Consider the following 18,556-nt stretch of genomic DNA (forward strand, 5'->3'; position numbering starts at 1 on the left):
AAGAAGATCCTAACATAATTTTACCAAAACAACCATTCAATTTAGCAGCTTGGAAAGAGAGAGTTCTCTCCAGAAATCTTTTGTAACGACATAATTTAACCGAAAGAAATGTAAATAAACAAACTTTGCATGTGACCTTATTTGGGTGGTTCAGAGAAAAATGGGAGACAAGGTATCTAGGTGACAAGCCAAAAACAGATTTGTAACAGATACAAGCAAACTTAACAAAGCTCTGGCCTTAATCGGCAGCCAGTGAAGTTTCAAGTAATATGATGTAATATGCTCCCATTTTTTCAATCCAAAAATCAGTCGAACTGCGGTGTTTTGAACCACTCTCAATTTTCTTAAAAGCACCCAAATAGATGACATTACAATAATCAAGAATACTTAACACGGATGACTGCACTAACAAATGGAATGAAGCTTCATCAAAGTATTGGGCAGACTTGTACGGTATGTGTCTGTGTATGGCCGTTTGGAGGAGGATGGGCAGGGGAGGGCTTCAATGGCTGGGAGGGTGTAGATGGGCTGGAGTAAGTCTTAACAGAGATTTCGGCAGTTGGAACCCAAGCACAGTACCGGGTAAAGCTTTGGATTCTCGCCCAGAAATAGCTAAGAAGAAAAAAAAAAAAAAAAATTTTAAATTGAATCAGGTTGGGCAGACTGGATGGACCATTCGGGTCTTTATCTGCCGTCATCTACTATGTATATGTTACTAATATTGAACTAAGGCCAGTACTGGGCAGACTTGCACGGTCTGTGTCTGTGTATGGCCGTTTGGTGGAGGATGGGCTGGGGAGAGCTTCAATGGCTGGGAGGGTGTAGATGGGCTAGAGTAAGTCTTAACAGAGATTTTGGCAGTTGGAACCCAAGCACACTACAGGGTAAAGTTTGGATTCTTGCCCAGAAATAGCTAAGAAGAAAAAAATTAAAAAATTTAAATTGAATCAGGTTGGGCAGACTGGATGGACCATTCAGGTCTTTATCTGCCGTCATCTACTATGTTACTATGTTACTATGTATTTCTTAATAGTGCGAAGTTTCCAGAGCACAGCAAAGCATTTTTTTCAATAATAGATCAGTATGATGTTCTAAAGTGAGATGTTTATCTATAGTCACTTCCAATATTTTTATAGACTGTTCTATAGTATAGTCGAGGCCATTCAAGTGTATCGATGTTTCTTTAATCTTATCATTGGGGGTTGCAAGAAAAAATTTAGTTTTTTCTGGATTTAGTTTCAATTTAAAAGCAATCATCCAACATTCAATCTGATTCATGATGGTCGCTAAAAAATTTGTGATCTGGCACCCATTTTGTAGAAGTTTATTGGGTCACTGCCTTATTTCCCTCTGCTGTCTCTGGACACTGTTGCACCTGGAGCAATTTTCTGAATCATCCATTTCTTTGTGCATCTATTTTAGAGTTACCATATAGCTCCAGGAGGAGGAGGATAGATTGAAACATCCAGGTTTTACTTCCATTGTCTCAATCTGTCCTTCTTTATTCTTTTCAGCTATTTATCAAATTCTATTTCCTATTCTCACTTATTAGCTCTCCCATTCTCTATCTCACTCTTTCCCCAGCCTTCCATTCCCTTTCATCTTTAACCTACTTTTAACCCTTGTAATCATTCCACTCCCACCATCTTCCTGTCCTTTTTCTCTTCCCTCCTACCCCCTAACCTCATGGTCCAGCATTTCTCCCTCAGTGTTCCCTCCCTCCCATTGTCTAGCATCTCTCCTTTAACTTCTGCTACCCCTAGATCCAACATTTCCATCTTTTCTCCTCCCTATCCTGTGCATCTCAGCCACAGTCCACCATCTGTCTCTTTCTCTCTCGCACCCTGGGTCCAAACATCTCTCCCTCTGTCCCCTCCACTGTCATATCCAACACCCTCTCTTCCCTCTTTCACATTGTCCACCATCTCTCTCTTTTCCCCTCTCCTTTGCACCCTAGGTTCAACATCTCTTCCCTCTCTTGCCCCTCTACCCTCTTGCAGCATCTCTTCCCTCGCCTGTCCCTCTTCCCTCTCAGCATCGCTCCCTTCTCTTGTCCCTCTGTGCAGTAACCCTCTCGCCCCACATCAACAATTCTCCCTCTCTTCCCTTCCTCCCCCGATCTAGATCCCCCCGTGCCTACTTTAAGGAGCTTCTCCAAAAGCTCAAGCTCGCCCAGAAACTGACAGCCAGCAGGATGGAAAGCTCCATGGCCCTGCATCTTCCTCTCTCCTTCCCAAAGGCTAGTTTCTTCAAAGAGCCAGTGGCAGCGATTTCCTACTTGCTGCCTGTAGCTGATCCGGAAGCCTTTTCTCTGCTGTTGGGATGAATGCAGCAGAGAGAAGGCTTCCAGGTCAGCTGTAGGCGGTAAGTAGGAAATTGCTGCCGTCGCTGGCCCTTGAAGATGCTAGCTTAAGGAAAGAAGACAGAGAGATGCAGGGCCAAGGAGTTTCTCACCCTGTTGGCTTTCAGGTATGTGCAGCCTGGAGCCCAAATAGGGGTGGGCCCAGACCTACTTGTGGCTACACCCCCGAAACCCACCACCACCATTATATGAACCAGCATCTGCCCTTCATCATCCAAGGCCTGTTTGTCCCCAGGGAAAGGCACAAACAATCTGCCAGGAATGACAATATTGATCTCTCTCCCTCACTATGCACTGGGAGAAAATGTACTGTATATGGCTCAAACAATGGGGCTCAGTGAAAGCTCAAGAGAGTTGCTGCTGTTCAGTTCAGAGCACAATCAAAAGCCACTAGAAAAATAACTTAATATAGCATGAACTGCATGGAGGCAGGTTGCAAACCCCTAGCAGGAATTCTTCCTGACCTCCTGCATACTTCAGTGATAAGGATGTCGTCTTTCAGCATTCAGCAAAGTAGGTAATGGTTTATGCTTCGGCAAAACTCTTTCAGAAGGCAAACAGTGAACCTTCTCAACAATACAAGTTTTCATCAGCTTTTTCCCCCACAGGCCCAGGTCTAAGTTAATTTGCCAAGCAATAGAGCCCTGAAGCAAGTAATTATGTCCCCAAAAATACATATTGCAAAAGCCTTTCAACAAACAATCAGAGAGGATAATGCATGCATTTAAAACAAAAACACACATACTCCACATTCCAGTTATCAGTCAAGTAGATTTGTTTCTTTTTTTTTTTTCTCCCATGTTCAAGTTTTTCCCCCCTCAATTGGCATGCTCATTCTTGCTTACGAGAGAAAGAGAAACCCGACTGGGCTGCCTTCTTTTTTTTAAAAAAAATTATATCTGACTAAGTAATCAGTCAGTCATGCTTTTACTATGAAAATGCAGTCGTTATATCTCGGAGGAGTTAAAGAGAACGTGTCAGGGTAAGAAGAAAGCTAAAGGGAAAGGACTATTGAGAAGTTAAAGCAGTGTCTCGCAAACTTTTCCAAGCCGCGGCACTCTAAACTCGGGGCCACAGCTGGAGGGTCTCTGCACATCTGCGGACATCGAAGTGATGACATCACGCGCATGTGTGACATCATCGTATTGCTGTCCGCACATGCATGAGGCCCTGAGCTTGTAAAACCTTGAAATGACTATGCCAGTGGGGAGGTGTGGAGAGCAGGAGAGGCGCCTGTGAGGAGGAGAGATGCTGGCGAGGAGGAGAGGTGCCGGCACCACCTGGCTCACCTCCACGACGTGCTCTCGGGCCACACCCAGAATCTCACGGCAGGAACACAGTTTGCGATACATTGGAGTTAAAGAATCACAAAGAGCTAGATTCACTAAGCATCCCCGCCAAGATGACGCCCAGAGCAGTCCACCACTACCTCCCCCGCCCACCCTTACTATGCCACTGCCTTGAAGTTGAGTACCCCGTAAGCTGAATGAATTTCAAGAGACTACCACAGAGCTCCGATCAGCAGAGATTTTGAAATGAGCATTCCGAAAACTGACACAAAATAGAAAATAAAATTACTTTTTCTCATCTTTGTTGTCTGGAAGTGGGAAGACAAGGACATGCAATATACAAGCATGTATAGACGTGCAAAACTACAAGAGGTTCCAATTTCAGCAGAGCCTTTGTAAAACATGGTGGGAGTTTTCCACATGCTGACCTCATCGTCTGAATTCCTATCTCCCTATCCTTCGAATTGGACTCCACATCTAAACTCTTCTCTTAGATATGACGAGGACGTCGTTTGAACATCATTTTGCCAACTCAAACATGCTCTGACAGATAGGAAGCAAGGCAAGATTTTTGCACTTCCTCAGTGAAGAAGAGAGAGGAGAAAGAAGATACGACAGAAGCCAAGATAAGAGGGGGCTAGTCAGATGGGAAGATGAAAGAGACTACATGAGAGCTCAGGAGACGAGAAGGAAAGAAAGAAGTGCAGGGCTGATCCTAGGAGCCAACATCACCAATTCAAATGCCTTTTTTTGTGTCATAAGAACATAAGAACTGCCGCTGCTGGGTCAGACCAGTGGTCCATCGTACCCAGCAGTCTGCTCACTCTTTATTAGTCCATACAGATTGTTTATCCACTGTCTATGTCATTTTTTGAATGTCCCGTCATCCGGGACACACGACAGGAAAAGGTTAAGCCCTGTAAGCCCCTCCTTAAGCCTTATCTGGTGGTCTAGCAGGTTTTCGGGGCAGGAGCGATCTTCCCGCGCTCCTGCCCCGTGCAGATCGCTCACAGGAAATGGCTGCCTTGAGCTCCCGTAGTCTCTCAAGCCATTTCCAGTGAGCGATCTGCACCGGGCAGGAGCGCAGGAAGATCGCTCCTGCCCCGAAAACCCGCTAGACCACCAGGTAAGGCTTAAGGGGGGGGGGGGGGCTTATAGGGCTTAAAATAGCCCAAAAATAGAAAAAAGAATTGTAGGTTTAAAATCACGAATAAGTGAATCCATAGATACGAAAACTGCGAATACGGAGGGGGAAGTGTACTCCCTAATGTATTTCATATACTGGAATGAACCTGGTAAGAAAATACCTCTTTCACCTTCCAAAGGTACATCTTATAAAGGACAGACAGACATAAATGATAATTCTACAAAGGATCTTCAAAACATTTCTGCACTTTTTTTTTTTTAAACACTATTTATTAAATATTTCAAAAGCAAGCAAATTACATCACTTTTCCACATAATCATCCTGTTTTTCCCAGCGTCCTACCAACTTACCCCTCTTTACCCTTCGCCCGCTTCAACCATTTGCCACAAAAATATGAAAAATGCAGAAACCTTTTGAAGAACCCTTGCATTGTATTAGAATAATGGCATATACGTGTACACACATAGGAAAGGGGGTTCACAGTCTCAAATCAGTTTACATATTATATACAGGTGCTTATTTTTTACCTTGAGCAAGAGGGTTACATGACTTGCCCAGAGTCTCAAAGCTGCACTGGGAATTGAACCTGGTCCGCAGGCCACTTTACAAACTATTCTATAAAGGAATGTAGGCACCTATGCTTCTCTACAGCAGTGTCTCGCAAACTTCTGGATGCCGCAGCACACTAAACTAAACCCTGTGCCGCAGCTAGAGGGTATCCGTAAATGTGCAGATGTTGACGTCCATACATGCGCAAAGGCCCTCCAGACGGGGCCCTGAGCCACCAGTGTGTGTGTGTTGGGGGGGGGGGGTGCTGCAACAGGAGAGGCGCCGGTGAGGAGCAGAGGCGCCGGTGCCCTGCCAACAGAACATGTCTCTTGTGCGAGATGCACGTCCTGTAAGCAGTCAGCCAGCACCGGCGGCTCTTCTCCTTACTGCTCTACAGAATAGGGTCCTACCAGGCACCCAGCTGTAGATTAACCCCAATATTGCTTTATTTCCTTTGATCTCCTTCTCCAAAGACTTCCATAACTACTCCCCCCACCACCACCACTTCCTCTGTGGCAAAGGGAAGGATTAACATAAGAATTGCCATACTGGGACAGAATGAAGGAACATCAAGTCCAATGTCCTGTTTCCAACAGTGGTCAACCCAGGTCCCAAGTAGCCACTCTCTCTTTTTTTTTTCTCTCTCTCTCTCTCTCAAGAGTGGTACAGTAACCCACTGAACTCGAAACTGCAGCAGAACACAAAGAAACTAACATTCTGCATGCTCAGAAAGATGAAAGAAGTTATAAATTAAAATCACCAGAGTAATTCCAGGGCTTCCTGCCAGACACCCACACACCCTGCTGCCCTCTAACCTTAAGTCTATTCTATTCCGTCTCGCAATCTGAGACAAAAAAAAAAAGCTAGACTAAAAGATCATTTTTCAAACAGCCCTGAAATGTAATCACATATAGCCCATATTTCACGTCTACCAGCAGTTTTGCACTTAATTACAATTTCTCTGCATTGTTTTATGATTTTCAACAGTGAGCACCAAAATTCTGCCCAGATGATGCACGCGTTATCAATCATGACCACCTTAAATTTCTTTTGCACTTTTTTTCAAACAAAAATATCACAGATGAGGTGGCTTTAGGAATATAGGAAAGTCCGAACAGAGCATGGACAGAGCACACACGTATATAACATAAAGAATAATTTCTTTATTAAAGAATGGAATAAACCAAAAATCAATACCTGTAACATAGTAAATGGCGTCAGATAAAGACCTGCATGGTCCATCAACTCTGCCCAACAGTCACATTCATTATCAAAGCATTGAACCAGAAATCCAATAATATTATTACAATACATCAAGGACAACATTAGTCTTAGAAAGAAATTAGAAACACTTGAAAATAATGCACGGAATAATAACTTGAGACGTATTAATTTTCCTAAACTAACTATGGTTACTCCTAGGGAAATGCTTAGTAGATACCCGATAGAAAATTTATAAGTTCCGGAAGAAACTTTACCACCATTTACTCAAGTGTATTACTTGCCAAATAAAAATGGAACTCAATTACAGTCTAAAACACCGGACTAAGCACCACTGAATGTATCGGAAATTTTAGAAACATCAGTAGAGAGATAGCAGTACCATCTACAATGATATTGACTGTAGCTCTTTCAATAAAATATGGTTATTGAGACTTTTCTTCAAAAAAGAAACAGAAAGAGTTTCTTGGATGTAAAATTCAAATGTTTCCTGACCTTTCTAGAGAATCTCTAAAGCGTCGTCGAGAATTTCTTTTTTTTTTAAACCTGGGGGTCATTCCATTGGGGGCAACATTTTATTTATGACATCCATGCAAATATATTATTTGCCACCGTTCAGTTAAATATGTTTTCTTTGAACCTCAACAGTTAACTGCTTTTCTGGCTTTGTCTCGACTGGATAAAGAGAAACCAACCGCTGTATAGTTTGTATAAGGCGCTCCTACCTCAGCTCTGTCTGTAGTCTATCTTGCTATATATTTTTTATTTCCTTTTGTTCGCTAGTATGTAATCTTGGAACCACAGTTTGAGGACTTGAGTTGAGTTAGTTGAAAAGATTTTTCTTTATTATTAAATTATGTAAAGGTGGAAATGAGATTTATACTTGTTATAAGTCATATTCTCACTAACTTACTTTCTGTACAAGTGAATACTTGGTATGTAATTTGAAAAATCTATAAATAAATAATAATAAAAAAATATTATAATACAGTAATACCTTCGATTGCAAGCATTTTGCAAGACAAGCAAAACATTTGATTAAATTTTAACTTGATATACAAGCAATGTCTTGCAATACAAGTACAGTGGAACCTTGGTTTGCGAGTAACGCTGTTTGTGAGTGTTTCGCAAGACGAGCAAAACACTCAGCAAACTTTTGTCTCGCAAACCGAGCACTGCCCTGATAAACGAGCACTTACAGCTGCAGGAAGCGCTGCTTCAGGGGGATTCCTCTTCCATCCGCCGGCCAGCTTTCCACGCCGGGTGCCTTCCGCATGTTGGAGAGCCTCTATCTGAGCCCACGCAGCCGAGTGCCGTCCCACCTGTACATTGCATATGATCACGCACGTCAATCATCGACGTTGTGCATGATCATACGGAACATACAAGTGGGACGACACTCTGCTGTGTGGGCTCACTCCAACATGGGGAAGGCACCCGGCGTGGAAGGCTGACCGGCGGACGGAAGAGGAATCCCCAGAAGCGGCGCTTTGTGGGCTCAGGGGTTCTTCAGCTGCTGGCGGACAGACGAGGCATCCCCCCGAAGCGGCACTGCGGGGGTTTCCAGTGGCTAGCGGACAAAGGAGGCGTTAACTAGAGACCCGGCACCCAACAGGTACAGACCCCTGGGCCACCCCTTGCCACTTCCTCAGCACCTTTTGGGTTCTGGAACGAATTGTCAGCGTTGCCATTATGGCCCATGGGGAAAGTTGCTTTGATATACGAGTACTTTGGATTACGAGCATGCTTCTGGAACGAATTATGCTCGTAAACCAAGGTACCACTGTACTTAACAGTATACACACATCACAACTGAGCTGATGGTTCTTCTCTCTCTGACGCTGCAGGAGTGTAGTGACTGTTCTAAATGAGCGAGGGTTTGCAATACAAGTACGTATAGTATTTTGTATTAAAGATTTTGGGTTGTGGAATAAATCGTCTGAGTTTGCAGTATTTCCTATGGGGAAATTCTCTTTGATATACGAGCCCTTTGGATTACAAGCATGCTTCTGGAACGAATTATGCTCGCAAACCAAGGTTTTACTGTATTTTACTTATTAAATTCCACTATACAATGGCTTCCCCTTTCCCACTGAGATATACAAGAACCACATTCAAACAGTATAAATGTGGTATAAATTGTGTACACTTGCTTCTGATCCTTAACTGCCATTTTCAGGACTCAAGACTGTAAAAAAACTGTGCCCTGCACTGGCCCTATTTCCCAGCTACTGTTGTTGCTGTCAAAACCCACTGCAGACCATAGAAGTCCGTCCGGCACTGGCTTCACTTCCCCACTGCTGGAGCTGTCATCTAAACACCACTCCTGTTGATGCATTAAGTTTTGTTTTGACAATATCCTCTTTCTATTTAGGATCCTGTGCCTACCCACATATTTTGATATGAAAAGCCTTCCCCCTCCTTCATCTCTCTTAAGGCAGGGGAGTCAAAGTCCCTCCTCCTGGGCCACAATCCAGTCGGGTTTTCAGGATTTCCCCAATGAATATGCATGAGATCTATTTGCATGCACTGCTTTCATTGTATGCTAATAGATCTCATGCATATTCATTGGGGAAATCCTGAAAACCCGACTGGTTTGCGGCCCTCGAGGAGGGACTTTGACACCCCTGCTCTAAGGTAAATGCAAAAGGTCTACTCTTATAGCCCTCCGCAGAGAGTAAATTCAAAGATATATGTTCCAAAAGTTTTCCCTTCCCCTCATGTCCCCAGGCCTCTGTTTTCACAATGCTTCAGAGCTTTCTCAAATTCTATGAAGATGGTGCACCCAGTGTCCAATCGACTGAGCACTAAACTCTTTGCTCTAGGTGACAATGATTGAATGTAACCATCCTAAATAGTTAGGAATTGCGTCTTACGCCTGAGTAAAGAATTCTGAAATCTGTGCCTCCTTTAAATAGGAAAGTGGGATGTCTGCTTTATTACTTAGGATCTAGCTAGGTACTTGGGACCCGGACTGGCCACTGTTGGAAACAGGATACTGGGCTTGATGGACCTTTGGTCTGTCCCAGAATGGCAAGTCTTATATTCTTTATGTTCTTACATTTCTTTCCCATAATATATGCTTTATGTAGCAAAATGATTCCCCTCCCTCTCCGCTCTCGCAAACCAGCCCAGAGGTATCCATTTTGCCCCAAAATATATTCAAGGTAGCCATACATACACCCTGTCTCAAAATATCTGTCATATATTGAACAATATCCTTACAGAAACACTGTATATTGCTACAAGGTTCATTGGTTCTGCTTAAAAGATTGAAAGGAAACCTGAGCAGGAAGTATTTTCTGCTCAGGTTTAAAGGGTGGCAGATGCATGGAATAGTCTCTCGGCAGTGGAGACAAAGATAAAGTAGGAAAATATGTATTTTTGGCCTCCCAGCCTTGTGAGCCTGAACCTGAAAAAAAAGGTATGCTTGGTGCAAAATTCTGAATTGCCATTCCCATAGGTACTGGTGTAACTTATAGAATACTACATGTTATGTACTTATCTCTAGCATTTAGGTGTGAGATCTATGGCTAGTGAGAGTACTCATGCCTAACCACATATTTGCATATATACCTAGTTATACGACTGTTTTAAAAAAGAAAGTAGGTACCTCTAATGGCGAGGTGCCCGGGATGGTGGCATCTCCCCACCACCCCACCCCCGGCACCCTCCTCTTCATCCCCCTGCTTCTTCGGTGCCCCCATGCCACACTCACGCCCTTCCTTTCCACCTCTGTACATCTTTAAATCTTTGCCAGCGCAAGCAGCTTCTCTAGCCCACTGCTCACGCTGGCATTGGCTTTCCCTCTGATGTCATTTCCTGGCCCCGTAGCCTGGAAATGATTTCAGAGGGAGCCAGGCCAGCGCAAGCAGCAGGCTAGAGTAGTTGCCTGTGCAGGTGAAAATTTTAAAGAGGTATAGGGCGGCGGGGAAGGGAAGCTTGCAAGCGTGGCATGGGGGGGGGGGTGGAGAGATGCCGGCACCCCCACCTAAGTCAGCAACCCAGAACACTCCGGCTCCCCTCTCTTTTTACTACGCCACTGGGTACCGCCTTTCCTTTACAGAACAGACTCCCAATAGGTATTCTCTAGGTACCCCTTTATACAATTGCTCTCATAGTGAACTGATGCGGTCCTTACCTCTCGAAGCTCCAGTCTCTGGGCTACAGCCTCCAGGCATTCCTGTCCCGTACTCTCCACAGACAATGTCCATTCAATCACATTGGTGTCCAGGAGGTGGATCCGAGTAACAAAACAGTTCTTGCTTAGGACATTGTAGCGCCTCGTTCGCCGCAGTTTCAGCCTAAAAGGCATGGCTACCCTTGGTGTCACGGCTTCACTTTTTCTCACAATATTTTCTGGTATATCACCCCAGCAGCTACACTCTTCCAAGTGTGGTCACAGTTGCCCATGCTTGGTGCAATCTCATAGTAACTCCAGTGAACTGCAAAGAAGGACCACAGTAAAAAAAAAAACAGCGTCATGTGAATTGGGAAGTTACTGTTTGACCAGAAATCACACAGCAGAAAGGAAGGAATAACATGAAGAGAAAAAGGGGGAAAAAAAAGAAAGAAAGATTCCAATCTGCTTCAATTTTAAAAGCCCAACTCGACATGCACTACAGCACAGGACCTGTAGATTGCATTCCAAAACTATTTTTTCCCCCAGACTTCACAGATAATGAGTCTGAATTTGGGTTGCTAAACATTGCGAGTCTTGAAAATACAGCACCAGAAAAGAATCTAGCAGGAAGCCAGAGGTGGGTACAAGCAAGCACAAGAGATAAATAAAGCACTTGTTGCCCAAGATCAGCTCAGTACTAAGCAGTCATTTAAAGCAGTGGTTCCCAACCCAGTCCTGGAGGACCACCAGCCAGTCAGGTTTTCGGGATAGCTCTAATGAATAGGCATAAGAGAGAGTTGCATATCATGGAGTTGGCAGGCATGCAAATCTGTTCCATGCATATTCATTAGGGCTATCCTGAAAACCTGACTTGACAAGATAGGGTTGGGAACCACTGATTTAAAGTATCAAAGAACCACAGGCTATTCAGACCCCCCCCCCCCCCCCAGATGTAGATCTGCCAGGGTGAAAGAGAAGAAGGTTAGATCTGTATTCAAGAGGTTTATTCCCCCCAAATTCAAAAGCTCTGTATCCATCTTTTACAAAACCACAATGCTGGATTATTCAGTTTTATTATACCATCCCTAGAATCGCATAACAGGCTTAAAAGAGCAGACCTGAAGCATGGAGCTCTTGAATGCTAGGCACAAATTGCACTGTCAGTGCGAGTAAAAGGTGTCACCTCCAGTTGAAGTGCATTAAAAAGAGTAAACCCTTCACAGTTCCTTCAGAATGTGTCATTGTACTTGTTTTCAGGCAGACATTTTGCCTTAGAGAGAAAAAGTCTTTACTTCTACATCTCGGGTTCCAGCTCCAGGATTATGGCCCGTGTTAGTTAGCTAAATATTGTAACAATTTAGACTTGTACCTGGCTGCCCGCTTTCATCATTTGGCACCTCATCGAATTCAAGGCCTGGTGGCTAAGCTTCTATCATCCATGTTGCCATGGCGACCATTATAGTAACAATACCACTTTTAAATAATCTCCATTATCCCAAAGTCAAAGCAATTTATGGCTGCATTTAGCAGCAGACCACTCCACTCCACATCCTAATGTAGGCTTTATCATTAGGGCTCAAGATTATAGTAAGGCAAATGCAGCAAAGTTTATTCTGCAGAAAACCACAATAAACAAACTCTGATAAATATCCAAAGGTATATATGTACAGGGGAGGTAAAGAGCTTACTATTCTCTGTAATATTCGTCATCTTTGGATTCTTATTTACACCTTCCTTCCGCCAATCTCACTGTTTTGAATTGGTTCGACTTAAAAGATTGGAAAGGAAATTTGAGCAGGAAGCGTTTTCTGATGATTAAAGGGTGATAGATGCATGGAATAGTCTCCCGGTAGTGGTGGTGGAGACAAAGACTGTGTCTGAATTCAAGAAAGCTTGGGGCAGGCACATGGGATTTCTTAGGGAGAGGAGGAGATAGTAGGGTTATCTGCTGCAAGGTTTGCTGAAGAAGGACCGAAATGTGGCTCATGTCGGAACCTTAAAGCAGATAAGTGAATGTTTGAATTACTATTTTTGATTGATGTAAAAATGAATAAAGAAGTTTAAAAAAATATATATATATATTTTAAACACCGAAGATGATTGTTCATAACATTAAAGAAAATTGATCATTTGTGGAAGTATATGCTATGATTGGGTGGTGAGGCTGTACTTAGGGTCTTGTCTCCCTTTTTTTTTTTTTATTGCTTCCAGGTCTCGGAGCATATTTTTTCTACACTATAAATTCAGTGGTTGTGACAAGTATTGATATCTCCTTTTACAACATTATTTAATATAAGGAAGTGTCATGTATATATTAGGTAGCTTAATAAAGGCATTTTCACATAAGTAGACCAGTATACATGCAGAAATGCTAGTTACCATATGTTCTCTTTAAGAGGACGTGCCTCCCACCCTCTTTGGATTTCTTCAGATATATCTTCCAGGATTTTATTTTTTTTTTTTGGGGGGGGGGGGAATATTTTCTTTTAGTGTGCCTGTGACCAATACCTACCCACATACACGAGAGAAACTATCTCTGGCCTATTAGTCAGCCTGCACACATGAGGGTGCTAAAGAGAGAGAAAGGCATTGATGTGCTCCTCTCTGTTTCCCTGCTGGTTCAATCTATCAAAGGAATTTTATTCTGGCAGCACAACCTTAAGCATACAGTATGTCATGCAGACTTTGGCTGGTTTTTTAGATATACAGTACATGAAAGTTTATTAAGAGATATCCACTCTTCTGATAAGTACGCTTGATCTGATAATCGGTCAGTTACTACAGGATATGTCCTGCCATTTTATAAAAACACATAGGTGCCTAGGTGTCTTTATAAACTAGGTCATACATAGGTGCCTTCTTACTTTCTCATGCTAGGCACAGTTATAAAATAACTATTTATTTATCCTTTTATTTTTCTTCATGCCCTCTGCACATTCTTTTCACTTTTCATTCTTACAAGCCTCGGTGCATGTCTTAACAAGGTTAAAAGTTTGCATCTTTGCTGTCCCTGCTATCTTTCTTCATTCAGTCTTTCCGATAAAGATGTTTGTTCTTCATACGAGATTCTTTATACTCTCTAAATGCTAATCTTTTGGTCCTCTTTAGAATAACACACTGGTTTCTTGTGTTTCTATTACATGCCAAACAAAGAAATATATTGCCCTATAGAAAGGTTCCGTTCAGTCTCAGCCACTATTCTTAAAAAATAAAAAATAAAAAGATAAAGGGTCAGAAATGTTTTAACAAAGAGTTTCCTCCATGTCCCTCACAACCACCACCACCGATGGTTCTGGGCCATTGGAATAATACTGCTTGTGAGGTGGCTTGCAAGCAACCTTATTCTCCTGATTTGGGATTCAGCAACCTGCAGTACCAGGATCCCGCAGATTGCTGAATCCCAAGGGGGATTTATTTATTTATTTTAGCATTTATCTACCACTTATAGCAGTAGTCTCAAACTTGCAGCCAGCCAGGTACTATTTTGAAGCCCTCGGTAGACCAGTATATTTTAAACTGTGCGCCAGCGCTGCCCGAATCGCCGAAGGCCTGCATGTTTCCCCCTTCTCTCTAGCGTCCTCCAGCTTTCCCCCTGGCCTCCCCTTTAAAGCTAATTACAGCAGCCTGCAGAGGATCACCGGTAGGTAAAATGATTTTATTTTCAATACAGTGATTGAAATGTGTCAGTTTTAAAAATTTATATCTGCTGTGCATATTGTGTGTAAATGAAAAATGAATGGAAAAAAATTGCATTACAATTAGTAAAGGGGATGGGATCTGGGGCAGAGCTTGGGTGGGCCTAGAGAGGTCTGTGGTTGTGGTACTCAGTTGAGATTTGTTAGACTTAGGGAGTACTTAGCTTGAAGTAAGTTGAAAAACACTGCTGTGGCAATCAGCTGGTGCCAGTATCTCTCCTTCTCTCTGGAGCTCTTCCCTGCTGGCACCCCCTACTGGTGTCTCAGGGCCCATCTGGAGGGCCTCTGCACATGCGTGGACCTTGACATGATGATATTACGCATATGCGTGATGTTTCAAGTTTCTTTATTTTTGATATACCGTTTATCATATAGGTATCTAAACGATTTACAATAAAATGTAATATAAAATTTAAAAAATAAATAAAAACTTATCTAAACTAAAAAAGGGGAAACATTCACGCATTGACATACATGATACATTAGAAGAGGAGAGATTAATAAATACATCGAGATGTCATCATGGCGATGTCCGCGCACTTTTGGGTGCCTCAAGCCGTGGCCACTACCTTTAGTGGTCTCCGGCTCGAGAAAGTTTGAGAGACACTGCCTTAGACTGTAAACCCTCTAAGGATAGAAAACTACCTACTGCACAAGGTAACTCACCTTGCACTACTGAGAAAAGTGTGAGCCAAATCCTAATCTCCTACACTCTGGGGCATGTGCAGTGGAGAAGTGAGGGTGAAAGGTGCCCCTCCCCATCCGCTCCTTTTCTGACCCCTCCTGCCACACGCGTGCTCCTTCCCTTCTCCTGTACCTTTATAATGTTTGTGGTGCGAGCAACCACCCCAACCTGCTACTCGCACCAGCATCGACTCTTTGTCTGGCGTCACTCCCTAGGCACGAGTCCAGGAAGTGATATCAGAAAAGCTGATGCTGGTGCGAGCAGCAGGTTGGGGTGTCTGCTCGCGCTGCGAACATTAAAACGGTATGGGGAAGTAGTGAGGGGGGGAGGGAAGGAGGGGGACGGAGAGGAGGCAGACCGCCAGTGGGCATATGCTATGACTAGATAAGAGAGGCATGTGCTCAGAGGCAGTTTGTCCGGGTTTTGGAAGTCCCTGAGCTCAGGACTGCATCTGGAGACCCTCTGGGCATGCGCAGACATCAACACAATGACGCCATTACACGTGCGCACATGCACGTCGATGTCCGCGCAGAGGCCCTCCAGACCTCGGGGAAGGAGAAAGGAGGTTCAGCTGGGGGTGGAACAAGCGGGGCCAGGTGCCCCCTTTTATTAAAAGAGGAAATCTGGCAACCCTATGCACAATGAATATGCAGGAGACAGATCTGCATATAATGGAGGCCATGAATTCAAATCCGTCTTGTGCATATTCAGTGCAAATATCCTGAAAATCAAATTAGTTGGGTGTGTCCTGAAGACTGGGTTGAGACCCCCCTCTGTTCTAGATTCATATACTCAAGAATCTTAAATAAACTCCATACCTGCTTTGCTGTCTCTGTCTTTACTCAGGCTGGAACCTGCCAATCACCGGCACTGAGGAGGAGGTGTGAAAGCAGAATACCTGCAGATCCTCCGACTTGAGCCCACCCTCAGCATTGGGATTCACACTCTACCAGCTAAATGTCACAACAGCAGTTACTTTAAGGGTAAGTTATTTGATTGTATAGTGCTCCCCCGCAAATTCAGGGTCCAGGTCATTCACGGTATTTTCCGACCGCAAATGACCGGGCAGGAGAGGGTAGCTGGAGAGGGCAGCCGGAGCGCAGGTGAGTGAAGGAAATCACTTGCTGTATGCTCCGACCACCTCTTCCTGTGCTAAAGTCGGGCCTCACCAATCAGGAACTGCGTGTCAAAGCCTTATTATGTATTCTGTACCATCATCTTTTATTTGGTTCTTGTTGATAGCCATTCGATGAAAAGTCTTAATATGAAATCTACAGATGGGATCGCCCTTTCTCTTTCAGAGCACATACTTATTGAGAACCAAGTTACACTGTCTCAAAGTTATTTAAATGTTATGTAAATGTTTCTTGGGGGGTGTATAATTAATCTATCTACTGTAAATAGAGCTACACACCCATAAATGGTTGCAGAGCTTGCTTCTCTAGTAAAGGTCTAATGGTTGTCTTCCTATTATTATGCAAATGATGAGTTAATCCATTCCTGCTTCTTAAATTTTTGTGATATGCAATAGAACAGTAGTTCCTAAAGCTGTCCTGGAGAACCCCCCTGCCAGTCGGGTTTTCAAGATATCCCTAATGAATATGCATGAGGAAGATTTGCTTGCCTGTCACCTCTATTATATGCAGATCTGCCTCATGCATATTTATTAGGGATATCTTGAAAACCCGACTGGCTGGGGGTTCCCCAGGACAGGTTTAAGAACCACTGCAGTAGAATACATCTTTCCGATTATTTTCCTGAGTGGTGCTTTTTTAATTGTTAGGTGTTATGTGTTTGTTACGGGACCATTTTCATAATAAAATGAAATAAACGTCAACAGACAAGTTGTAGGTGATACCTTTATCAATAGGATTAGTTCAACATATTTACTACTACTATATTTCATCTCTAGAGTGCTGCTAAATGTACACACAGTACTGTACATGAAAACATTCAGTTCCTGCTCAGTAGAACTTACAAACTAATCAAAAATAAACAGGACAAGTAGGGGGTCAAAAATTAAACAGTTGTCCGGGTCTCGCCATGTCTGGGTAGGTAGAACTGACATTTCAGCCATCATGCTGTGGCTTTCTTAAGGGTATGTGAGGTCTGCAATTTGTCTTTATACATAGTGGGTCCTCTAGCCTGATTGCCTGGGGTTTGAGGTGATTGAGGCTGAAAAGTCTGTTGGTCATGAATTTGACACCACCCAACATAAGGCAACACCCCATACATCACCCGACACCTCAGTACCTTCTGATGCAAAATCGGCAGGAGGGAAGCTCACTCAGTAGGAGAAAAAGGCCCTGATTGGCTCAGCTAACAAGTCATATGTGGGGGGTTGTTGCCTGATGTTGGGGGTGTTGCCTTATATCAAATGGTGTCGGGTGATGGGGTGTTGCCTCATGTCAGGTGGTGTCAGGTGATGGGGGGTATTGCCTGATGTTGGGGGTATTGGGTGATATGGGGGAGGGTCTGGGGATGTCAGGAGTGTAGGAGTGTAGGGCTTCAGCTGATCCTGGCAAGGGGAATCCCCATCAGCTGAGCCAACAGGAATCCCCCAAACCGGCTCAGCTAATGGGGATTCCCTTGCCACAATCAGACAAGATAGTTGAGTATGTCTACAAAACTTGCTTTTTCACGTGGACTTTAGCCAAAAAAGGTAGATGGCCTAAGATCAAAACATCTACACAGGTCATTTTCAAAACTAAAAAGACAGACATCTGGCAGCTTTAAAAATGGACATTTTTTCTACTGGGTTTGTGGATGTCTTGCCCAAAACGTCCAACCTCAGACTTAAACGTCCTATCGAAAATGTCCCTCTTATTGTTCAGCCCAGGTGAATGCAATGATCTGGCTAGGAAGTAGTGAGGAACTTCCTTTTTTACACCATCAGGGGACAGCAATTAGTGATGTCAGAATGCTCCACAAGGGTTACTACTAAAGATTCTCAGGGCTAATGATCTATTGTCCAGTCAGGTAGGACCTGTCACCTGACTAACCATCAGTCTATCTTTATCTTGTCGTGAAAATTGTCCCTTTGGTTTTATGAAAATCTAAACAGGAGTAGCCTAGTGGTTGGAGTACAACAGTTAAATTTTTGCTGCTGTTTCTTGTAATCTTAGGCAAGTCACTTAACCCTCCACTGCCTCAGGCACAAACTTGGGGACCCTTTTATAAAAAGTTGGCATCTGTTACGTGTCAAGCCCTTGTGGTCCATAGGTATAAAATAGGGCATGCAGCATTTAGCAAGTGCTAAGCTTCAGTAAAAGGGCACCTTAAACCAGTGTTCTTCAGCCAGTGCCAGTCCGCAGAAATTCAGTGTGATTGATGTGACGTTATCTTCGGGCCGGCTCCCTCTTCCTCGCTGCCGCATTGCACAAAGCCGTGGGCAGCAGCTCCTACATACATCCTGTACCTGAACCGGAAGCCTTCTCTCTGATGTTGCAACGTGCTTCCAGATGAGGCGCAGGACGCATGAGGAG

General features: G+C 43.6%; 1 protein-coding gene across 3 annotated transcripts in view; it reads right to left on the reverse strand.

Annotated features, from left to right (window-relative positions):
- Positions 1–18,556, reverse strand: part of PTPN14 (protein tyrosine phosphatase non-receptor type 14) — a 293,466-nt gene that overhangs the window by 202,315 nt on the left and 72,595 nt on the right. For all 3 annotated transcript variants that reach the window (XM_033935552.1, XM_033935553.1, XM_033935554.1), the window contains exon 2: positions 10,710–11,013. In XM_033935552.1, coding sequence (XP_033791443.1) covers positions 10,710–10,883 — 174 coding nt within the window. In that variant the 5' untranslated portion in view covers positions 10,884–11,013. The remainder of the gene's footprint in view (positions 1–10,709; positions 11,014–18,556) is intronic.

This window comes from Geotrypetes seraphini, chromosome 3 (assembly GCF_902459505.1).
Source record: "Geotrypetes seraphini chromosome 3, aGeoSer1.1, whole genome shotgun sequence".
Classification (NCBI taxonomy): domain Eukaryota; kingdom Metazoa; phylum Chordata; class Amphibia; order Gymnophiona; family Dermophiidae; genus Geotrypetes; species Geotrypetes seraphini.